Source organism: Balaenoptera ricei, chromosome 19, assembly GCF_028023285.1.
Source record: "Balaenoptera ricei isolate mBalRic1 chromosome 19, mBalRic1.hap2, whole genome shotgun sequence".
NCBI lineage: Eukaryota > Metazoa > Chordata > Mammalia > Artiodactyla > Balaenopteridae > Balaenoptera > Balaenoptera ricei.
This window is the reverse complement of record NC_082657.1, coordinates 9,487,587-9,511,584: the sequence shown is the minus strand read 5'-3', so window position 1 is coordinate 9,511,584 and position 23,998 is coordinate 9,487,587. Positions and strand designations below refer to the sequence as shown.

Here is a 23,998-nt window from a genome sequence, read left to right as displayed (position 1 = left end):
AGATCAGAGTTCTGGGAGGTTGTGGGGGGGGTGGCTGGGATCTTATGGAGGGGAGGGAGGGGAGGGAGGGGGATGGTGGGACACGGAAATACAGTTTGAGGTTTGCCTTAATTGGGGGAGGGGGAGGCAGTGGGGTTTCTGATGGGGTGGGGGGGGCGGTGTGAGAAGACGGACAGGGCCTCACACGCGGTGGTAGTGTGACCATTGCTGGATGATTTCGTAGAGCTGGTTGCCTGGAGAGAGCATCTGTTACACATCCTGGTGTCCTTTGACCTCATAGCTAGGAGTCAAGAATCCCTGAGCCACGCCACAAGCCAGCAGACTCTGGGCTGCCCTGATGGCGCGGGGCGGGGGCACCCGATCTGTGGGAGGTAGAGGCAGGAGTTAGGCTGGGGCTTCCTCGAAGGGCAGAGGGAGTGTGGGTAGTGCTTCTGATTTTGTACTCTGAGCTGGCCCGCTAGGGCCCAGAACCCAGCCTGCCGCCACCAAGCAGTGACTTAACCTCTCTGTGCCTCAGGTTCCTCATCGGTGAAAGGGGAGAATGAAAGCGCCTGCCCACAGGGCTGTGGGATGATCAAAAGAGTTATTTTATGTACAGAGTAAGCCCTCGGCAAGTGTCAGCTGTCAAGATTACTGCTTATTTGCCCTCATCTGCCCCCAGACCTCCCCAGCCAAGCCACAGCAATAGCTGCCATTTATCAAGCACTTCTTAGGTGCCATGGACTGGTCTAAGAACTTTTATAGAGATGAACTAATCTTCACTGAAACCATGTGGTTGAAAATGGTCTTTATCCAAAAGAGGAAACAAGGCTCAGAGAAGCAGAGTCACTTGCCCGAGGTCACAGAGCTTGTAGGTGGCAGAGCCTCCCAGCAACTACTCACCACGCGGTGCCATCCCCCAGGCTCCATGTCAGCCCCCTAGCTGATGGCTGGACAGTCACTTACCCATGTAGTTACCCATGAAGGAGATGCCGAGGGGTATGGGGTTCCAGGTGGGACCTGAGTGGGCGCCCAAGGTGTTCCAGCCCCGGCCCTCATACTGGAGCCTGTCTTCTCCCATCAGGAAGCTGTGGGGGTGGGAGGGTGGTCTGGATGAGTGACGGAGGGCTTTGGGGGGTGGGGTAGGACTCCCTCCCTATCCTCTGCTCGCCCCGCCCCTGTCCCTGTCACTCACACACAATTTCCCCAACACCCTCCTCCTATCCTCTAATCTTCCACAGTAAGAACAATGACCATGGCCATTGCCATTTGTCAGGCACAGCTCTACATGCACCTTTCTGCATCCTCAACCCCGTGAGGAGTCAGGATTTTCACCCAGGTCTCCGTGACTCCCACCCACATGGTCTGGCTCTCTCCTGCCTCCCTGGAGGACTGGCTGAGCTCTTGATTTGCTGAATTCTCACATGCAGTCCTCGGAGGCAGGCACTGTTGTCATCCCCACTTTAAGCTGAGGAAGCAGACTTAGATTATTTACCCAAGGTCACGTCCTGGACACTAATGCTTCTCAGAACTCTCCACTGAGAAGCTCTTCTGCCCTCTCCCCAGCCTGCTTCCTGCTTCCTCTTCCCTGCTGGGGTACACTTGAGTGACAGGATCAGGGACTCGAGGGTTGGCGCTGCAACCAGACACAAACCCTGGAGCCCCAGCATCTGCCTCTTTGAGGTTTCCAATCCTGGCAGCAGATCTGTCAGGTTCACTCATTTAACACGTCCTGCTTGAGCGAGTTTCATTTGGCACCCTGGAATTAACCAGAAGATGGGCGTTTTGGAGATGCGATATCTGTCACCTCAGTCCTCTGGCTCACAAGGTCACCAAGGATGCACAGAATGGGGGAACTCTAATACTGGGTCCTGCATCTGCCACTTGGGAAGCCAGACTCTCAGAATCTGGATTGAAGAGACTAGAAATACCATAGTGATATTGACCCCCAGGACTGGGCCGGTTATGGTCCTGCCACAGCCCCAGCATCTGGCACAAGCAGTTGGTACTCTCTGTATATTAGCTAAATGGATGCATCTAATTTAAACTTCAAACCCCACCACCTGGTGGGTAGTCAGGAGCCCCATTTTACAGGTGAAGAAACTGAGGCTCCGAACAAGATGCGACAAGGAAGGGGGATTCAAAACATTTGGATCAGACTCTGAATCCTAAAATCTGAGAAACAAACATCAGTTTGCTTTTCTATAAAGTGATTTAGCCCAGAGGCGGTGGAGCCAAGCTCTGCTCTTCATTCCTTCAGGGAAACGCTTAGAATTGGAGCGCCTGACTCTTGGGAAACAAATTTGAAGTTGGAGCCTTTGAATTGTAAAATCTTGAGCCAGAAGAGCTGGGGACACCCTTGAAGGCTTCCAGATTTTTCCAAGCGAGGTCCTCAGGTTTTCTGGCTTCACCCCAGCCCTACTGAAGCAGTCTCTAAGCGTGGGGCCTGGGAACCTGCATTTCCAGTAAGGTGATTCTGCTGTTTACCGAGGCTTGAGAACCAGTAGAGTCTCTTGTTATAGAAGCCCCTTTGCGGGACCCCAGCCTATTACCCTGGAAAGGGAGCTGGTGGGCATGGGCCCCAGAGGCAGATCTAACCAATCCCTGCCCCTGTTTCTGCCCTCACCCCCCCTACAGTCTGTTCTCCATACTGCAGCCAGAGGGAGCTTCTCATACCCAAGCAGGCTCACATCCCTCTCATGGCTCCTGTCTTAGAGTAGAACGGAGGTCCTCCCCATGGCCCACAAGACCCTGTGCCATCTGGCCCCTGCCAACTCCTTCCTCATTTCATATCACCCTTCCCGGCTACCTCCAGCCACCCTGACCTTTGTCCCTCAGGAATGACCCACTCAGCCTCCTGGCCTCTACCTCTGCTGTACCCCCAGCTTACTACACTCTTCTCTCGGCTCCCATATGCCGGAGCCGCGTCAGTCACTCTGTTCCTTTTCTCCATCGCTTCTCTCACCATCTGAATTCATCTTGTTGACTTTGCTTGTTTCTCACCTGTTGCTGCCTGCTGGTCTTTAAATCCCTTTGGGCTGGATTCACACTGTTCATGGCTGTGCCCCCATCCCAGCATCTGGCGCACAGCCTGGCACATAGTAATAGGCGCCAACAGTCAATGGATTTGGGGGCTCCCACTGCACACCAGGCGGTGTCCTAAGTGGTTTGGCTGGCTTAGTGATGGAGTGGGCCACGACCCCACTGACTTTGCAGAGGAGGAAGGTGAAACTGAAGCTGAAAGAGGGTGAATGCCTGCCCCAGGGCTCAGCCAGCAGTAAATGGAGCTGGGACGGCAACCTGGCCCGGTGCTTAACGAGGCACCGGACTTTACCAAGGGAATCCAGTACACAGGACATCTTCCTGCAAAGTCTGTCCCTTCCTCTGGGGGCAGAGCTTGGACTGCAGCCGCTTCCCCTCCTCCTAGCATCTTTGCGCTGCCTGCACACGCCCAGCCCTAAGCAGCGACCCTGGGGACAAACGAAGATGCTGCGCGGTTGATTAAGGTGCCCAGGGTGTCGGCCAGGCGGCTCTAGAACAGGGTCCCTGCGGTCTCCCGGGCCCGCGCGCCTCTCTCTCCTCCAGTCCCGTCTCCAGCTTTTGCCTCTCCTCCTCACTCGTAGCCCACGTCGCACCCGCCCAGCGTCCGCACGTGGTAGTGCTGCACGTTCTGGACCTGCTTCAGGCAAGAGGCCGGGGTGTCCCAGGCGCTGCCTGCTGCGTGCGACACCACCGCGTAGCGCACGGGCCGTCTTAGGCGCTGGCTGCGCTCGGACGCCAGGGCCTTCCACCCTCTGCGGGGCACGATGGGGATGCAGCTTACCGAGGCTTCTTGAGCCGCTCTGAGGCCGAGGAGGACGAGTAGGGCCCAGGCGAGGAGCGCGCGGCGGCGGGTCATGGCAGGCAGGGCGCGGAGATGGCTAGCAGCTCCAGGCTGGCTCTGCGCCTTTATCTGCGTGGGGGGCAGGGAAGGCTTTGCATCACACCCCGCGGGACTTCCCGGTGGGACCCCCAGACTCCGCTTCCTTCTCTGGCAGGGCCCCAACAGGATGCGGTGTGGTCAGGTCCGGAGGGGGGAGACCGTGGTAAAGCCAAGGGGCCCCTCACCCAGCCAAGAGTGGGGGGTGGGGAGAGGCACACAGGCCCCTGGGCACTTCGCCCCGTGCTTTCTGGAAGACCCAGGGTCTGGATCTCTGCCCTGTTTTGTCTCTCCTCTCAGTGGAGCATTGGACAACTCACCAGGACTTAACACAGGAGGCAGGCGGCCAGGCCTCTTCTCCCATCCTCCTGCAAGGAACTGAAGAAACAAAGGCGCCCATTTTAAAAACACTTCTCCTGGACCTAAGCCCGATGTCGTTTAACCCTTGCAGCAAACCGAAGAGGTGACTAATGGAAAGCCCATTTCACAGTTGAGTAAACTGAGGCCAGAAGAGGGCTAATCACCTTGCTGCCACATGGGAGATAGTAGAGCCTGGTGGTCCAGAGCCCTCATTCAGAGCCAGGCTGCCTGAGTTTGAATTCTGGTGACATTCCAGTGTGTGAGCTTGGGCAAGTGACAACCTTTCTGTGTTTCAGTTTTCCCCACCTGCAAAATGGGGCTGATACTATAACGTATCTAACTCATGGGTCGATCCCTTAGAAGATGTCTGACTCATAGTGCCACATAAGCATCACTGGGGTGGGGGTGGGGGTTCCCTGGTGGCGCAGTGGTTGAGAATCTGCCTGCCAATGCAGGGGACATGGGTTCGAGCCCTGGTCCGGGAAGATCCCACATGCCGTGGAGCAGCTAAGCCCGTGCGCCACAACTACTGAGCCTGAGCTCTAGAGCCCGCGAACCACAACTACTGAGCCCTAGTGTCACAACTACTGAAGCCTGTGCGCCTAGAGCCCGTGCTCCGCAACAAGAGAAGCGACTGCAATCAGAAGCCCACACACCACAACGAAGAGTAACCCCTGCTTGCCACAACTAGAGAAAGCCCGCGTGCAGCAACAAAGACTCAATGCAGCCAAAAATAAAATAAGTAAATTAAAAAAAAAAAAAAAGCATCACTGGGACTTGACCTCAAATCTACCATTGGTAGTAAGCTGACAGTTCCATTCTTTTTTTTTTAAATAAATTTATTTATTTTTATTTATTTATTTTTGGCTGCGTTGGGTCTTCCTAACTGTGCAGGGGCTTTCTCTAGTTGCGGTGAGCAGGGGCTACTCTTAGTTGAGGTGCGAGGGCTTCTCATTGCAGTGGCTTCTCTTTGTTGCGGAGCACAGGCTCTAGGCGTGCGGGCTTCAGTAGTTGCGGCGCACGGGCTTAGTTGCTCCGCGGCACGTGGGATCCTGCCAGACCAGGGCTCGAACCCATATGCCCCGCATTGGCAGGCGGACTCCCAACCACAGTGCCACCAGGGAAGTCCTCGTTTGTTCTTAATTCTGCATTTTTCTGCCTATCTCTGAGAATACTTTTTTCAGACAAAATTCTGAATCTCATTCAGAAACTTCCTAAAATTCAGGAACTGGAATGTTATGGGATACACAAACACACACACACAGACAACATTTTTTAAATAATTAATTTTTCCAACCAGGAACATAATATACTTTAAAATTTTGTTAAGAGTTTCATGTCATTGTAACTGGGGAATGTTGTGTGCTATTTTATACAGAGAAAAGTGAATTTACAATCTTTTTCTCTTTGTATATACAGGTGTGGAATTTTTAATAAAGCACTTAGTATATTTGAAAGCACTTTCTGCACCAATGGACATTTTTCATTGAGAGGTTTAGTGAGAGGAGTTCGGAACTTGTGAACTAACCCAATCGTGGGAATTGGGTAGAGAATGGAGGGTCAGGATAGTTTTTCCCCTGTACCGTCTCCCGCACGGTCACCTCCATCTCCTAGAAATGGAATCCTCTCTCCAACCCAATGAATGAATCGTTTCACAAGCTCTCCAAGGGTGAGTCTGCCATAATCTTAGTCAAGGCCCTGTGGACCCAGAAATGCGCAAACCAAGGCCACTTCAAGTCCCATGCCAGGCCTGGAGGTCCCACAGACACCAGAACATTTATTCTGGGCCATGTGTCGCTATGCTGAGTTGGTGGTGGCTGTGGAGAGGGTCCCACTGCACCTCAGAAATGATGGGTAGCTCTCCTACCCCCACCTGAGTGGATTTTCAAAGTCCCTCCACTACCAACTGCCCCATCCAGGAAAGGAGCAAGAGAACCGAACGCCAGTCCTGCATCCCAACTTGCTCTTCTGGAATCTGACCCAGAAGGGACTGTGTCAACATTATAGTAAGTGAAATTGGAATCTGATTGTGAGGAGAAATATGGGTGGATCTGATCCCCAGAGGACATAGACTAAAAAAAGAGAGGCAACTGCAAAGAACACAGACAGGGCAGAAGAAGAAGGAAAAGTCGAGGGACACTTCGAGGCAAGATAAGAATCAATAGATTTCGACTCTACAGTTCCCACAGCCTCTCACCCACTCACTTGTGCTGCTCGGCCCTTGATCGTCTAGACTGAGATCTGGCTCCCATATTTGAATGGGGCCCGCCACAGGGCTATACTCTGAGTGCCACACCCCCGCTTGGCCCTGGTCCCACATAACTACCCCTCATGTGCAACCCCACCTCCCGATCTTCTCTTTATTTTTATTTTACTTGATTTATTTATTTGTGGCGTGCGGTGTCTTATTTCCCCGACCAGGGATCGAACCCATGCCCCCTGCAATGGAAACTCAGAGTCTTAACCACTGGACCTTCAGGGAAGTCCCCTGATCTTCTCTTTAGCTCAGTTCTGAGCCAAGCCGCACCTGCATCCAACCCCCTTCTGGAACCATCTAATGAAGAATGACTTGAAACGGTGTCCAAATCCACCTCCTCACCCTGGAACCAAACTCCTTACACTTACTTCATGGGCCAGTCCCTTCCCTTCCTGGGTCCAGACTTATATAGGGTACTTTTTGTATTGTGAAAGAAATGAAAATTACTTTCTATGTATTAATTTTATTTTAAAACAATTTTATATCAAAATTGCACACAGTAGGGTGATACTCTGCGTCACTGAATTGGGGGTGTCCCAAAACGGGCCTCAGACAATCATGGGCCCCCTTCCCCACTTGCTGTTCTAGACCCTTGGGAAGTGCTGGTGTCATGGGTGTGGCCCTCAGAGGGACCTGGGCTGAAATGACGTTCGGTTGAAGGTTCAAACACTCCGGATGTTTCCAGGCCCCTCATTGACCAGAGCTGACTCAAGAGGAAGAAGGTCTTACAGATTGTGCACTCTGACCTTTCCCTCTATTTTGTGTTTTACCAAGTTCAGATCTGTCCGTTTCCAGAATCTTATAATGCTGCAAATTTTGATTTATTCCAAAGAAATCCTTTTGGAGACAAGTAAATTCTTCCTGCGTGAGAGTCCCAAACTCCCACACCACAATTTACTGGCTGGTGGAAAGTCCTAGCCCTGGGCTTGGATTTTCGGGAGAGGCGACTTTTCTCTCTGCGGCGCTGGCGCCTGGGGGCTGGTCCACGCTCAGAGCCGCCCGGCCCCTCCCTGAGCCCATTGCCCGCCAGGGGGCGCGCCGACCCAACCTCCGTCTTTCGGGGGAGACAGGTCCGGACTCAGGATCAGCGCGGAAGGCCCCTCCCTCCCTGTGGGTCGCGCCCTCCACCCTGTGCCACACCCTGTCGAGGTCAAGGCAAGAAAGCTGAGCCTTGTGACTGAGACGGGTCTTTTATTCAGTGAAACCAGGCGGTCATGGTATCTTGGTATTTGTTCGTATACGGAAAAAATGGGTGTACCTTGCAACCTCTGGAAGCCAGAAAAAGGACTTATGTCCACGGTTTAGGACCATTCCTAACGCTTCAAGCTCCCACCATGACGGTGTATGTAAAGTTGAAAAATTTATAAAGTGCCTTGTGTTTGGCATCTGGTGGAGTGGTGAAAATGCGGAAAGGAATGACAGATCTCATGAAGGGTCCCCAGTGGCAGCCTGGGGATTGTGCCTCATGGTGTTGGTCACAGGGGTAATTGTGAGAGGTCAGGGCCCTCGGCACCTCCAACAGCAAAATAATCTCTCATGATTGTCCAGGGTCACAGAATGGGGACCGGTCACCCTGCTCAGGACAGATTCAGGCTGAATGTTAAGGAGGAGAAAGAATGAGGAGGGAGGATTGAGTCTGAGCATCTCTTGCCCCCAAATACCCACTCTATGTCCCAGATCTAAGGCGACACCACATCTCTCCAGGCTCATTCAGGAAGCAGCACCCAACTGTCTTCTGGTCCCCTGATCCCTTGTCAGCTGACACTGAAGAGAGAGACAGAGAGAGAGAGAGAGCAAGAGAGAGATGGACAGAGACGGAGGGATGAACAGATTGTGGGCAGAGGGGTGGAAAGAAAGACACGGAAGGGCAACAAAGAGGATGAGAGAGAAATAAAAACAAACGGAGAAAGAAGCGAGCAGAGAAGAAGGGAGAGGTGGATGGAATACAGCAGGTGGATGTGGACAGAAGGACACTGAGAAGAGCCCTGGGCCGGGGGTGGGGCGGTTGTTGAATCATAGAACGGGCATCCAGACCCTCCCCACTCCCCTGCACCCCCTCTTCCCTTGGAAAGGACAGCACCTCACCTGTGACAAACCCTGTCGTCCGAGGACGGGTCCAAGTGACAATTTTGACCTTTCACCTTCACCATGGAGGACTCCTGGGGCCTCTTCACCAACCACGGGCAGCACTGCTCGAAGCAGACCCTGAAGGTGCAGTTTCCACACTTCCGGGTCCTGCCCAAGGGCACCACGGCATCGTCATAGCAACAGTACTGCAGGGGGTCATAGAACTTGTCTCCACATCTCCCGTGTGGCTGGCACAGCATTGGGTGAGTGCCTTTGGGGGACACCAGAGGAAACCGAGATGATGTGGCCCAGGCAGCAGGGCGGGCAAGTCCTAGGCTGGGGTCTTCTGTGAGCTGCACCCCACCCTCAAGTGTCCACATCCCTCCTGGGCTCACCTGGGGCTCCGTGTGAGCAGAGGAGCAAAAGGATGCAGAGAGCGGCCAAGACAGCGGTGCGAGGGCTTCCCTGGTGGCGCAGTGGTTAAGAATCCGCCTGCTCTACAAACAATAAACGCTGGAGAGGGTGTGGAGAAAAGGGAACCCTCCTGCACTGTTGGTGGGAATGTAAATTGATACAGCCACTATGGAGAACAGTATGGAGGTTCCTTAAAAAACTAAAAATATAACTACCATACGACCCAGCAATCCCACTACTGGGCATATACCCTGAGAGAACCATAATTCAAAAAGAGTCATGCACCACAATGTTCATTGCAGCTCTATTTACAACAGCCAGGACATGGAAGCAACCTAAGTGTCCATCAACAGATGAATGGATAAAGAAGATGTGGCACATATATAAATGGAATATTCCTCAGCCATAAAAAGAAACAAAATTGAGTTATTTGTAGTGAAGTGGATGGACCTAGAGACTGTCATACAGAGTGAAGTAAGTCAGAAAGAGAAAAACAAATACCGTATGCTAACACATATATATGGAATCTAAAAAAAAAAATTGTTCTGAAGAACCTAGGGGCAGGACAGGTATAAAGATGCAGACGTAGAGAATGGACTTGAAGACACGGGGAGAGGGAAGGGTAAGCTGGAACGAAGTGAGAGAGTGGCATGGACATATATACACTACCAAATGTAAAACCGATAGCTAGTGGGAAGCAGCTGCATAGCACAGGGAGATCAGCTCGGTGCTTTGTGACCACCTAGAGGGGTGGGATAGGGATGGTGGGAGGGAGACGCAAGAGGGAGGAGATATGGGGATATATGTATATGTATAGCTGATTCACTTTGTTATAAAGCAGAAACTAACACACCATTGTAAAGTAATTATACCCCAATAAAGATGTTAAGAAAAAAAAGAATCCGCCTGCCAATGGAGGGGACACGGGCTTGAGCCCTGATCCGGGAAGGTCCCACATGCCGCGGAGCAACTAAGCCCGTGCGCCACGACTACTGAGCCTGCGCCCTAGAGCCCTCGAGCCAAAACTACTGAGTCCATGTGCCACAACTATTGAAGCCCACGTGCCTAGAGCCCATGCTACGCAAGAAGAGAAGCCACTGCAATGAGAAGTCTGCTCAACGCAACTAGAGAAAGCCCACACGCAGCAACAAAGACCCACCACAGCCAAAAAAAACCCCCAAAACCAAAACAAAACCAAAAAACAGCTGTGGGAGAAAAAAGGGATGAAGTGAGGCTGATGGGCAGCCACTGGTCCGCCCCAGGGAGCCCAGCCGGGAAGAGGAGAAGGTCTGAGGGGGCGTCTGTCCTGACCGAGGCTCAGGGAAAGGTTGGGGCAGACCTGTGTTAGGCGTCTGGGGGTTATGGGTCTGTGGACGTTGAAGGGATGCAGGCAGGACTCTTAGAAGAAATGGGTTTAGGGTTCTGAGGAATGTGGGTGTTTCCTGGGAGGGAAGAGTTTAGAGTAGGATGCTCAGCTGGGGTCAGGGTCCAAAGAGGGCTGGGCTGATACTGGTGCTGTGTTACATACATGACTGATATTAAAATTTAGAAGATGGGGCTTGGAGTGGGAAGCTGGGATATATATGTCATTCGGCATGAGTTGGGAAATTGATCACGGATGTGGATGGGGCCGCTCTGGGGGATATGGAGAGGGTATCGCTGTGATTGAGCCACTCGCCCGGCTCGGGGATGGGGAGGAGGAGTAGGGTGAGTTAAGTAAAGATGGGATTGTGGCTGAGATTGGAGATGTGCTCCAAGAGAATCGGGGTTGGGTCCTCCTTACCGAGGATGCAGCATCATGGACTCATGGCTCAGTGTTGGTTGCAGTGGAGTCGAAGGAAGTCTGGAAAATCCTGGCAGGTGCTTTTATCCTCCCCCCTGCTCCAGAAATAAGCTTGTGATGTCATCAGCTCTCCTGCCTTCCTGCCTGGCCTGCAGAGACGTGCTGGGCCCTTGGGGCAGGAACAGGTTTCAGATGTGGAGTCTGTCACGTCACTGTCGAACACGATGTCAATCCTTTGAGAGCCAGGAGAAGACCAATGATACACCATCATCCTCTCCCCCAAAAGCCTCCCTCTCACCCCCCCACAGTACAGCCTCTTTCACAAACAGGAAAGCACAGGATGCTTCTTGGGGTCCTTCCCACTCTCCCAGAATGAATCCACCCAACAGCTTTTCCATCAGATCCTACGAGTCTTCTACTTTCTGCACTTTTCTTTTGCTCATTGCTCACCTTTTACATCCCAACAGGGGGGCCTGTCTGCTCCCTGACTTCACAGCTTCAGGCTAGGACCCCCAATGTAGGAACCGCTCACTAAACCACAGCTCAGGGTATTCAGGTGAAAGAGACTAGTTTTTGCACATTTGGAAATTCCAGATTGAACTAGGTTGGGCAGAGGAGGAAATTCCTCAGAAGGATGCTGGAGAAGCTCATGAAACAGAAACGTGGAAAAGGCCGTGGAGGACCCCTGGGACTCACACTCTTCTCCTGTCTTCTCTGTCTCTTCATAAATGGTCATTTATTCAGGTGCATCTGAATAATCCACTTAGTGCCTTAGGTGTCCCAGCTTTGTTCAGGCACAGATGACGGAGTGGTGAGTAAGACATTCCAAAGTCATACCTTTCATGGCGTTCCTGAGAAAGAGGGAGAGAAAGACAATGAGAAAGCAAAGAATCATAGTTTGTGTTGTTGTAATCAATGTCACTCTCACTATTTCTTGTCTGCGGGAGAAATTTCACCACCGTCAGTAGATTCTCAAAGGCTTTGGCTTAGTGGGCATGTTTAGTGGGAGATGGATGTGTGATTTCGTCTGAGAAGAGCTGTCTTGGGGTCAGCATGTGAAGACAGAAGGTGAAGCACCCATTTATCTGCGGCACACTGTGGGGTCGGTTCTGTAGATCCAGGTCACCCTGAGCAGTGAGGACTGGGAGGTCTCTCTCTCCCAGATCCTGCAGGAATCCACCTCTTGGGGGGACCCCAGACTTCACCCCAGCAAGGACAAGTTTCTCTCCAGAGCTTGGAAGGGTGATCTGTCACATTTGTAGGCAGCTGTGCCCCTCTAGACCCACTTCCTGCATGTGGACCATCCCTGCCTTCTGTGTCTCTGCTTCCCCGATGGAGCCTCCAATGCTGGTTCTTCCAGACTCCCTTCCACCTGGAGCTCAGGCCCAGACTCAGGTTCCTCCTTGAAATGCTCCCATTCCAGACAAAAGCCATGTGAGTGACCCGGTGAAGCAGGAATAGAGCGTTTCCTGCATGATGAGCCGGGAACCGCGTCTGTGTCCAGACCCAGCAGAAGCAGAGGAGAGGGAAATATCTGGGTCAGTTTCAAAGCTTGTCCCCGGGCAAGTTCTGGTGTCTCTCAGGTGAAGGTAGAGGTGTCCTCTTCAGCCCAGCGCTAGAGGGTGGATGTGGGGTGGGCACTAGTGCTCACACGTCAGGGTTCCTGTTTGGAAATGGACTTTTCCTCTCTGATCCTCAGTTTTCCTTCCCTGTAAAATGGAGATGATCAGCCCCAGTTGACCCATTGTTTTTTGGTCTGAAAGAGATCACAGACACATTTAAGAGCCTGGCAATAAAGATTCGCTGAGGGCGAGCTGTGTGCCGAGCCCTGTGTTAGAGGTCGCTGGGGACGCAGTGATGACTCAGTAGAAGGTCCTGTCCCATCGTAGGGGGCTACAGACCATCCTTAGACCACGATGGCTCAGAGAGGTCAGGTTTGGGAAGGGGAAACCTAGTGGCTGTGGAAGCCCAGATCTGGGGGGAGGTCATCACGTGCCTTGGGAGTTCAGGGAGGGCTTCCTGGAAGAGGGGATACGTGAGCTAAGATTTCAAGCATGAGCCAGAACTGTATTTCAGGAAGGCTGAGCCCAGAGAGGGTGGAGGGCAGGCGAGGTGGAGGGAGATGGAGGGAGTGGGGGACAGGGTCGGTCCCTTGTGAGCCTAGAGGAGGACGCAGGACTTTGTTTTTTTACAAATACCGCACAGTCAAATATTTTATTTATTTATTTGTTTGTTTATTTTTGGCTGATTTGGGTCTTTGTTGCTGCGCACGGGCTTTCTCTAGTTGCAGCGAGTGGGGGCTACTCTTCATTGCAGTGCACAGGCTTCTCATTGCGGTGGCTTCTCTTGTTGCGGAGCACGGGCTCTAGGCGCGTGGGCTTCAGTAGTTGTGGCACACGGGCTGAGTTGCTCTGCGGCATGTGGGATCTTCCTGGACCAGGGCTCGAACCCGTGTCCCCTGCATTGGCAGACGGATTCTTAACCACTGCACCACCAGGGAAGTCCCAGGACTCAGGACTTTATCCTCAGGACACTGGGCACCATGGCCAGGTCCCGAGCACGGAAGGAAAGTATTCAGATTTGTGTCTGTGCTGGGAGGAGGGAGGGCAGGAAGGTTGAGACTAGAGTTAGGAGTCCAGGGAAGATCCTGCTGTAGCAGAAATATTTGTGCAATTACCAGAGTCCTAAATGTTTTCTTTCACCCATGGGGGCAGGGGTACAGCATGCTCCCCTCCCAACCCCACATCACCCTCTGGTCTCTGGCATCCTTTCTCCTGCAGCCGCTGAGTAGCTCCAAACTGCAGATTGCAACATTTTAGTAGGTTAGATAACCACTCGAGTTGGTCATAAGCTATATTATTTTTGAATTGAAAATATATAGATTAGGGAATGGATTTCAACAATTAAACATTGTGTCCTGAAACTTGCCCTCAAGGATGTTGGGAGCCACATAATGATGTAATATTTATTTTTTCCCAGAGAGTTGCAGCCTATTGGTTAATAAAGTCTTGAATGGAGGAGGCTCGAGGCAAGGGTGGATTCCTCCTTTGATGAGTGCTCCAGACTTAGCTGCCCTGTCATGTTTTACAGGTTGGGGCACATTGCTCATGACCTTGATTCCATTCACTTCCTGTGATGGCACCAGGCAGGACAGGAGCCAGGTCTGGTTGCCTCTGCTTAAATCTGGAGTGCAGTAGATGCCTGGACGGCAACCAGGGTGAGGGAGAAAGGATGTTTTCTAGGGCAGGGTTAGGGTTCCGTCTCTGAAGAGGGACTGCACTCCAGGGCCTGGAGCCTTGTGTCTCAGGGGAGCTGAGTCACTAACGGGCAGGAGAGTGAAAGGAGATCAGGACAGGGTAGGGGGGCCTGGGTACTGATGGGAGAGCAGTGCCAGTTCTGAGATCTGTAGATACCAAGAGGCACTAACTCAACAGCGTTGAGACTTTGGGATGAGATAGCCCTGGGTTCACATCCTGCCTCGGCCCCTTTCTCAAGGTATCTAAAAAGCCTTTGCACAAAGTCCTGTCCAATCCTACCACCAGCCCCCTCGGAGACTCCCATCCTACTGTGCCCACCATGGGACCTTCCTGTCTGGTGACAGCTCTGTCTTCTGCAAGAGAGCCCAGATCTGGGAGGGACCTGACCTGTGCTGGTTGAGCCATCATTTGGTGTCGGGACCTGCCTCTACCTACGGCTAGAGAAAGTTCTACTTCTCTTGGCAGTGAGTGTTAAGATCCTGACTTCAAACAGCCACTTGTTTTATTCTCTCATTCTGTTCCCTGAATCCAAGGAAGACACTGACCTGAGGTCTTACTGCTGGTCAGTGACTCAGGCTGGACTAGATCCCAGGTCTCCTGAACCCCAGTCTGGGGGCGTCCGAACATCCCTGGCCCAGCCCATCTAGGAAGGACAGCCTCTGCTCATAGACAACCCTGGGGAAGACCCAGGTTAACGTTCCCATGTGTCCCTTCTTGGGGCTGGCAGAGCTGGGCTCCTGGATGTGAAACCCAGGGTGATGCTGTCAATTCCTGCTCTCCCTGGATTTCCCACTGGCTTCCTTGTTGCCCCAGGAATAAATAGACTTGACCTTCCTCCTGGCAGTATCTGGGTGTTATTTCCATCTGGCCTTAGGGAGCCCCTCCCAGGAAACAAGCAGGAATGAGGTAGACTTTCAGGTGTATGGAGAGAAGGTCAGGTATGCAGGAGAAGGGGCTGGGGCTCCCCAGAGCCAGGAGGTTCCTCCTCTGCTGGCTGATGCGGAGGCTGCGTCAACCCTTTGCACCAACCATATCCCTGGGATTACAGAAACAGACCCCTGCTCCCTGCAAAGTGACTTCAAGTGATGAAAGAATGGATGATCTGGCTTGACCCAGCCCTGGTTGGATCCTCCACATGATATAGTGAATTAAGAGCCTACGTGTCATAGGAGTGCTGGAGGAACAGGCTCTAGGCTGTGTCTCCATGAATGATACCCAGGACAGCACTCTGGAGCTGTGATCCAGGATCTGGATGCCCTTGTTTCTGCTCAACGGCTTTTCAGCACCTCAAAGCTATTGCCTAAACTCACGGTTGCTGCTGGGGAAACACCTGGTGACTCCATGGCTGTGATGCCCAGAGCTTCAAATACATCCAGAATCCCAGCTGCAAGGCCATGTGGGAAAGGCAGTCTGAAGCTTCCCAGCCTCTGCAGGCAAGGAGGCCCTCAGTGGAGGGCAATGATGCCAATTGTCTTGCCCATTCCTCATGGTTCCCCCTTGCCCCCGACTTATTATAACTGCTCATTACAACCCAAGATGTCTCCCATGGCTCAACCGCCAAGTCCTCAGCCGTATGCCTCACCACTCTCTTCCCTCTTCCTGGGCCTCAGCATCAGTGTCTGTGCCCCCCACATCCACAAGTTCCAGGGTTCATGCATGATGGTTTCTGTCTGACCCTCTCCCCACTCTCTTCATGTGCATTCTATTCACTGCCCCCGCCCCCGCCCCGCACCAGCTTTCAGTTGAAACGTTGCCCTCATGAAATGTCCCTGAACTCTGAGGATGAGGTCTGTAACCTATTACATCCTGATAGCACCTTGGACGTCTTCTCTTGAGCACTTTTCACAGCTTTTTTTGTGTGTGTGACTTTGTTGTCAAGGAAGACACTTGAGAATTAGGACCAGCTGTACTTCTGATCCTCAGTGAGAAGGGAACGAGTTGTTTCTGGGACCAAACAGATCAAGGGTTTCAGATTTAGGGGAACCACACCAACCTTCGCTCTGCACGAGCAGTTGGGAATCAAAATCACACTATAAAGGGAAGATACTCAGAGAAAGTATCATTCCAGAAACAGATCGAATTGGTCAGCACTAGAGGTGTGGACAGTTCCTTCTGTTCTTTGGACACACACCCCCCCCATTCAAATGTTTTTATTTTTCTTTTTTAGGTGTGTGGAAAAATACACCTCACGTACAATTTACTATTTTAACCCTTGTGAATTGTACAGTTCAGTGACATTTTGTACATTCAAGATGTTGTATAACCATCACCAGAATATTTTCATCCCCCCAAAAGGAAAATCTCATACTCATTAAGCAATCACTGCCCATTCCACTGTCCTCCCAGCCCCTATAAACCACTGATCTGCTTTCTGTCTCATATTCACCTACTTTGAAGTTTTCATATAAATGATGAAAGATGTGGTGGTTTGTGTCTGGCTTCGTTCACTCATCACAACGTTTTCAAGGTTCACCCATGTTGCAGCACGTATCGGCACGTCATTTCTTAAGAGAAATAATATTTCATTGTATGGGCATACCACATCTTTTTATCCATTCATCATTTGGTGGACATTTGTGATGTTTCCACCTTTTGACTCTTGTGAAAAATGCTACTATGAACATTTATGTACAAATGATTGTTTGAACATCTGTTTCAATTCTTTTGGTTATAATCCAGGAGCAGATTTGTTTGTTCACGTGTTTAATTTAGTGAGGAATGAACAGTTTTCCACAGTAGTTGCACCATTTTGCATTTTCACGAGCAAAGTGTGCGGTTTGCAATTTCTCCATACCCTTGTGAACACACTTTTTTTTTATCATTTAAAAAGTACCACCATTCTAGTGGCTATAAAGTGGTAATTCCTAGTAATTTTGATTTGAATTTCCCTTAAAACATGACTTTGATCATGTTATCATGTGCTTATTGGATATTTGGATATCTTTTTGGAGAAATATCTATTAAGTCCTTTGCCAATTTTAAAATTGTATTATTTATCTTTTTGTTATTCAGTTGGAGTTCTTTATATATTCTGAAGACTATATTCCAGATCGTTATTAGCTATATGATTTTCAATATTTTCTTTTATTCTGTGAGTTGTATTTTCACTTTCTTGACAGTATCCTTTGATACCCAAAACTTTAAAAAAATTTTAAAGTCCAATATATGCTGGGTTTTTTTTTCCCTTTGCCTCTATGCTTTTGGTGTCATATCTAAGAAACCGTTCTGAAATCCAAGGTCATGAAGGCTTACTCCTATGTTTTCTCCTAGGACTTTTCTAGTTTTAACTCTTACATTTAGGCCTTTCATCAACTTTGATTTAGTTTTGTTTATGGTGTGAGGTAGAGGTCCAACTTCATCCTTTTGCCTGTGGATATGCATTTGACCCAGTCTGCCACATGTTGAAAACTTCCTCCCACTTTGTATGGTCTTGGGACCCTCATTAAAAATCAATTGTCCAGGACTTCCCTGGTGGCGCAGTGGTTTAGAATCCACCTGCCAATGCAGGGGACACGGGTTCGAGCCCTGGTCTGGGAAGATCCCACATGCTATGGAGCAACTAAGCCCGTGTGCCACAACTACTGAAACCCATGCGCCTAGAGCCCGTGAGCCACAACTACTGAGCCCACGTGCCACAACTACTGAAGCCCGCACACCTAGAGCCCATGCTCCGCAAGAAGACAAGCCACCGCAATGAGAAGCCCATGCACCGCAGCGAAGAGTAACCCCGCTCGCCGCAACGAAGACCCAGCGCAGCCAAAAATAAATGTAAATATATAAATTTATATATATAAAAAAAATCAATTGGCCAAAGTCCATTTCTCCATCAGTCTGGAAGGACATTGTTGTTGAACTGTCAAGGCAAAAAACTACCATGGCTTCCAGTTCTTTGACAAAACCCTCAGATGTGTGACGTTCTGGCCAAGAATCTGTGATTTCATATTGTTGGAGCATTCATTGTCTCCCTGAGAGTTGCAAATGCAGATTTCTACAGAAATTATTTTTTAAAAAGAGACTCTTTTTTTAAAAATTAATTAATTTATTTATTTGGCTGTGTCAGGTCTTAGTTGCGGCATGTGGGCTCTTTGTTGCAGTGCTCGGGCTTCTCTCTAGTTGTGGCACGCAGGCTCTAGAGTGCACGGGCTCAACAGTTGCGGTGCGTGGGCTTAGTTGCCCCACGGCATGTGGGATCTTAGTTCCCCAACCAGGGGTTGAGCTCGCGTCCCCCGCATTGGGAGGTGGATTCTTAACCACTGGACCACCAGGGAAGTCTGTCTACAGAAATTATGATTCTATAAAAGATTTTGAGGAGATGAGGAAGGCTGGTATCTTTCAGAGTGCAAAGTGATTTTGGAATGCAAAGAATTTCTTTGGGTTGAGTTCTGTGGAAGTTTGTCACTTACCTGTGTTTCTGAACTATGAAACTATGAACTATGAATATCTGGGCTAAGGAATAGCTTCTCTGGATAAATAAAGAATTAACAAAAAAATCAATTGGCCATAAATGCATGAGTTTATTTCTGGAAACTCAATTCCATTCCATTGATCTATATGTCTATCATTATGCCGGTACCACACTGTTTTGATTACTGTAGCTTTATAGTAAGTTTAAAATTGGGACTTGTGTGTCTACCAAGAGTGTTCTTTTAAGGATTCTTTGAGGTATTCAGAGTCCCTTGCAATTCCATATGAATTTGAGAATGCGCTTTCACATTACTGGAAGAAGGAAAAATGTCATTGGGGTTTTGCAAGGGATTGCATTGAATCTGTTGATTGCTTTGGGAATAATCTAAACAATATAAATGATAACTGATTTGGGAGATGTGAAGAATATGAATGAGAGAATGGGAGAAATTGTGCTGGGTACTTGGTAAGCAATAGATGACTTTAGAGGTGATTGGTGTGACCAAGATAGTTATCATACTTTTATTTGTTTTGTTGCCATTCTGGACAAAAAATCCACACCAGATTTTAAGTAGATCTGAGGGAGAGGGGAGTAGTTTTTCCTCTGAGAGAAGCCAGTTGGGATCAGAATATGAAAGAGCTGCTCCCCTGAGGGAGGCTGACAGTGCACATTTTTGCCTATACTTCTTTTTTTAAAAAATTTATTTAGTTTTGGCTGCATTGGGTCTTCGTTGCTGCGCGCGGGCTGCTCATTGTGGTGGCTTTTCTTGTTGTGGAGCACAGGTTCTAGGTGCACTGGCTTCAGTAGTTGTGGCTCGCGGGGTCTAGAGCACAGGCTCAGTAGTTGTGGCGCACGGGCTTAGTTGCTCTGCGGCATGTGGGATCTTCCCAGACCAGGACTCGAACCCCCGTCCCCTGCACTGGCAGGTGGATTCTTAACCACTGCGCCACTAGGGAAGCCACTTGCCTATACTTCTTTTCGCTTTTTTTGAGACGCATGATGCATGTATCTCAAAGATGCATTATGATGTAAGGTCTATTTTTCCTAATAGATGCAACCAAGCAATCAGTAAAATCAAGAATAGAGAAGATTCTGAGCCCCATCCCAACTTGCTCACTCCTGACAGGGCCCTGATGCTGTTGGTAGCCTGGGTTTCCAGCCCCCAACACAGGGTTGAGTCCTATGTTTGTGGGTAGGGGAAGCAGGAGAGAGATGGCTGGGAGGGAGGTCCTTCTGCAAAGAGGGACCCTGAGGCCTTCCCCAGTGTATGAGATCCCACCAGGCCTTGCTGTGGAACAGTATTACAGGGAGGACAAGAGAGATGTCTGGAGAGAGGGAGAGGTTTGAACTTCAGGCGCCAGTTCTCAGTATGTCAGTATGTCACAAAGACGTGTTGAGTTAGATACACTCTGAACACATTTTATTCCCTCATCCATTTATGATTTCATTCATTCATTCATGCATTCTTTCAATATTCCCTGAGCACCTGCTCTGTCACCAGCCTAGTGCTATCTGATGATGGGGACACAGTGGTGACTTAGTCCCAGACCCTTTCCTTCTGACTCCCATGTCCAGTTGGGGCACAGACAATAATGAACCAGAGTGAGCAGGTCTGGGAAGAAGGGCCAAGGGTGATAGGGAGGGCTTCCCGGAGGAGGGCACATCTGAGCTGTGATTTTAAGAATGAGCAAGAATTGTGACTATTTCAGAGGGGGCTCAGCCCTGGGAGGGCAGAGGGCAGGACAGGGCCAGTCACCCTGTGGGCCTTGGTGAGGATTCTGGCTTAATCTGAGTGCACTGTGAGCCAAGAACACATCCTAAACAAGGAATGAAAGTGGTGAGATTTGGGTCTGTGGAAAATCCTAGTGTCTGTCTCCTGTGAGGGGGGTGGACAGAAGGGTGGACAGACAGGAAGCAGGAAACCAGAGAGGATGCTTCTGGAGCAGAAATAATCATGCAATTACCAGAGTTCTAAATGTCTGCCCTCTCTCAAGGGGGTGGGATATATAGCACACTCGTTTCCCAGAACCATTTCTTCCCCTGTTCTTCAGACCTCCCCTCCTCCTACAGCTGCAGGGTAGAAAAGTGTTCTCCAAACTGTGGGTCGTGACGCTCTTTCAGGTTGTAAAACCAATGAATTTATCTTAATGAGTTCTTTTAAAATGAAAAGAGAATTGATGGAAGATAGAATAGTGTGCACTGCAGAGAATCTTAACTCACATGAGGATGTAATATCTATCTTTCCCAGTGAGTCACATACAATGGTTAATAAACACACACGATTGGAAAGACTCCAGACACAGGCTTGTCTTCTGCTTTCCTAAGAGCCAGTGACTTAGCTGTCCCATCACCTCTTCCCCAAAAATGGGTTCAGCTCTCACATCCTCCATCCCAGGTGCTTCCGGAGGTGGCTGAAGGTAGGCTTGGCACCCAGCCTGGCATCTCTACCGAAAAGAGGGGCGAGGTAGGTCTGAATACCTGCCAGTTCCAGAGAGAAGCTGGTTGCCCAGGGCAGGCTTGGGGTTGGCATCCCTTGAGAGGAGCCCAGCCCCCTCCCCTTCCCCCATCTGGAGCCTCATCTCTCCAGGGGGCTGAGTCAGGACCTGGGTGGAAAAGTGAGAGGAGATCAGGGCAGGGCTAGAGGGTGGGTCTCAGAGGCTGTACTGGTGGGAGGACATTGAGGGCCAGGCCAGGGCTCTATGGACACTGAGAACACCAGACTCAACAGTGATGAGGCTTCAGGGTCAGAGAGCCTTGGGTTTGAATTGCTATACTTTCTCAAACGGCCGAATAGGCCATTTACAGGTAACACTATTCATGTCCTTGTATAAGAGGAGGACTTGCTTTCTCATATATGACTCTGACAGTTTTTTTTTTTTTTTTTTTTTGGCTGCTTCGGGTCTTAGCTGTGGCATGAGGGATCTTTCATTGCGGTGCGCGGGCTTCTCTCTAGTTGCGGCGCACGGGCTCGAGAGCAGGTGGACTCTGTAGTTTGTAGCACGTGAGCTCTCTAGTTGAGGCGCCTGGGCTCAGTAGTTGTGGCTTGCGGGCTTAGTTGCCCCACGGCATGTGGGATCTTAGTTCCTTGACCAGGGATCGAACCCATGTCCCCTGTGTTGGAAGGTGGATTCTTTACCATTGGACCACCAGGGAAGTCCCTGAGCTGTTTTGCAGATACTGAAAGCCCCACCACGTGGAAGAAGTTAACTGTTTGCTGACCAGAAGCACATAGATCCCAGACCAGTTGGAGCCAGAAGGTTGATGATGTTGACTCCTGATTACCTCACCACCAACCAATCAGAAGAATGCCCACGAGCTGATCACGCACCCTACAACCCCCCTTCCTCACCCTGTCTTTAAAAATCTTTCCCTGAAAGCCACTGGGGAGTTTGGGTCTTTTAAGCACTAACTGCCCATTCTCCTTGCTTGGCGCCCTGCAGTAAAATAAACGCTGCACTTTCCTTCATCACAACCTGGTGTCAGTAGATTGGCTTTACTGCACACAGGCGAGCAGGCCCAAGTTTGGTTCTGTAACACTAGGTGATGTGAGGACACAGTGCCAACTCAATAGCAGATCCTGTGCCATCACTTGGGACACAGATCCAGCCTCTGACTCAGGGAGGTCAGGGCTGGTTGGGAAGCCATAGATGGGGAAGACCAAGTGCTACCTGGAGAGAGTCTGTGATGATGATACTGGAGAAGCAGCATCTTCCCTGAGATTTCAAGGATGAGCTAGAATTGTGGCTGATTCAGTGAATCTGGGGCCTCTAAGAGCAGAGGGTGGGGCCAGGAGAGGGGCTGGAGGTGGCAGGGCTGGTCATCTCGTGAGGCTTTCAGATACTCTGGGTTTGATCCTGAGCTCACGGGACACTGTGGAGGGATCATAAGCAGGGGATGAAGGTGGTCAAATCTGTGTCTGTGGAACTTCCCTGTGTCTGTCTGCTGTGAGGAAGGTGGACAGGAGAGTTAGTAGAAGCAGGAGACCAGGGAGAAGGCTTCTGAAGCAGAAATCACCACCTTATAGCAGAGAACTGACCACCCCCTTTCTCCTGACAGAAGATGCGGTAATTCCACATCCTCTTGCAGGACCATTTCCCCATCTGCTCTTCTGGCCCCATCCCTTACAGCAGCAGGTAGAACAATATTTCCCAAGGAAAAGACTGGGGGATCCTGGTAGGATGTAAAACCAATTCACTTGGGCATAAACAATAGTATGTTTTACTTGAATAAGAATAGACTAGAATACGGGAGAGTGTGCTCTGAACAGAATGCTGTACTATACTGTTTAATGCACTTTCTCCTGTGACTGTGTATAAACCACATAATGATGTAATATCTATTTTCCCCAATGAGTCACAGACAAGTGGTTAGAACACTTGAGAATAGAGAAGGTTTGGGGATCACCTCCTCTTTTCCTAAGAATCACTAACGGACTTCCCTGGTGGCGCAGTGGTTAAGAATCCGCCTGCTAGTGCAGGGGACATGGGTTCAAGCCCTGGTCCGGGAAGATCTCACATGCCGCGAAGCAACTAAGCCCGTGCGCCACAACTACTGAGCCTGCGCTCTAGAACCCATGAGCCGCAACTACTGAAGCCCACGTGCCTAGAGCCTGTGCTCTGCAACAAGAGAAGCCACCGCAGTGAGAAGCCCACGCACTGCAACGAAGACCCAACGCAGCCAAAATAAAATTAAGTAAATAAATAAATTTTTAAAAAAGGAAAAAAAGAAAGAATCACTAACTTACCTGCCCCATCACGTGTTCTAATAAAGGGGTTCGAGAATTCCCTGGGGGTCCAGTGGTTAGGTCTCCGTGGTTTCTACCGCAGGGGGCGCAGGTTCCATCCCCGGTCAGGGAACTAGGATCCTGCGTGCTGCGCTGCATGGTCTAAATAAATAAATAAATAAATAAATAAAGGGGTTCATCTCTTTGGTCCTCAGTGTCAGGATTTTCCTGGAGGAATGCAAACCTGGTTGTCTCCACCAAAAAGAGAAGTTAGGCCAGGACTGGATCCCAGCCAGGGTGAGAGAGAGAAGCTCAGTCCCCAGGCCAGGGTCGGGGTTAGCATCTCTGTGGAGGGAGGAGTCCAACCCACCCTCCCTGGCCTGGAGTCTGATCTCTCAGAGCAGCTGAGTCAGGCCCTGGGGTAGGAAAGTGGAGAGAGATCCTGACACTGCAGGGGAGACTCAGAGGCTGTGCTGTTAGGAGGGCAGCGGGGACCAGGCCAGGACTCGATGGACACTGAGAGCCCCTGATTTGACAGTGATGAGGCTTTGTGCTGGCAATCTACTTCTATCCCTTCTCCAGTATCATAAAAGCCATTACACACAGCACTATCCGATCTCACCACCAGCTCCCTCAGAGGCCCCATCCCATTCTGCCCACCTGGGTCCTCTCTGTGTGGGAGTGGCTCTGTCTTCTGCTCCTGAGCCCGGCTTTGGGAGGCAGGGCCGAGGCTGCAGAGTGGAAGCTGTCTCAGGTGTTGGGACTCTCTGCCTCCACCATGTCTAAAGGATTCTGGGTTTCTGGACAGTAAGGGTGAGATCAATTGGCCATTTA

The 23,998-nt window shown here is 50.4% G+C and overlaps 2 protein-coding genes across 2 annotated transcripts; both read right to left on the bottom strand.

Moving 5' to 3' along the window:
* Positions 1 to 249: 249 nt before the first annotated feature.
* On the bottom strand, positions 250 to 3,877 carry PGLYRP1 (peptidoglycan recognition protein 1). The gene is made up of 3 exons (XM_059905113.1): positions 3,597 to 3,877; positions 946 to 1,067; positions 250 to 362 (listed from the first exon to the last, which is right to left on the bottom strand). The coding sequence occupies exons 1-3, from the start codon at positions 3,875 to 3,877 to the stop codon at positions 250 to 252; spliced, it is 516 nt and encodes a 171-aa protein (XP_059761096.1).
* A 4,392-nt stretch (positions 3,878 to 8,269) lies between these two features.
* LOC132353960 (insulin growth factor-like family member 1) lies at positions 8,270 to 23,194 on the bottom strand. Its single transcript, XM_059905463.1, has 4 exons — positions 23,186 to 23,194; positions 8,980 to 9,047; positions 8,601 to 8,867; positions 8,270 to 8,279 (listed from the first exon to the last, which is right to left on the bottom strand). The coding sequence occupies exons 1-4, from the start codon at positions 23,192 to 23,194 to the stop codon at positions 8,270 to 8,272; spliced, it is 354 nt and encodes a 117-aa protein (XP_059761446.1).
* Positions 23,195 to 23,998: the final 804 nt, after the last annotated feature.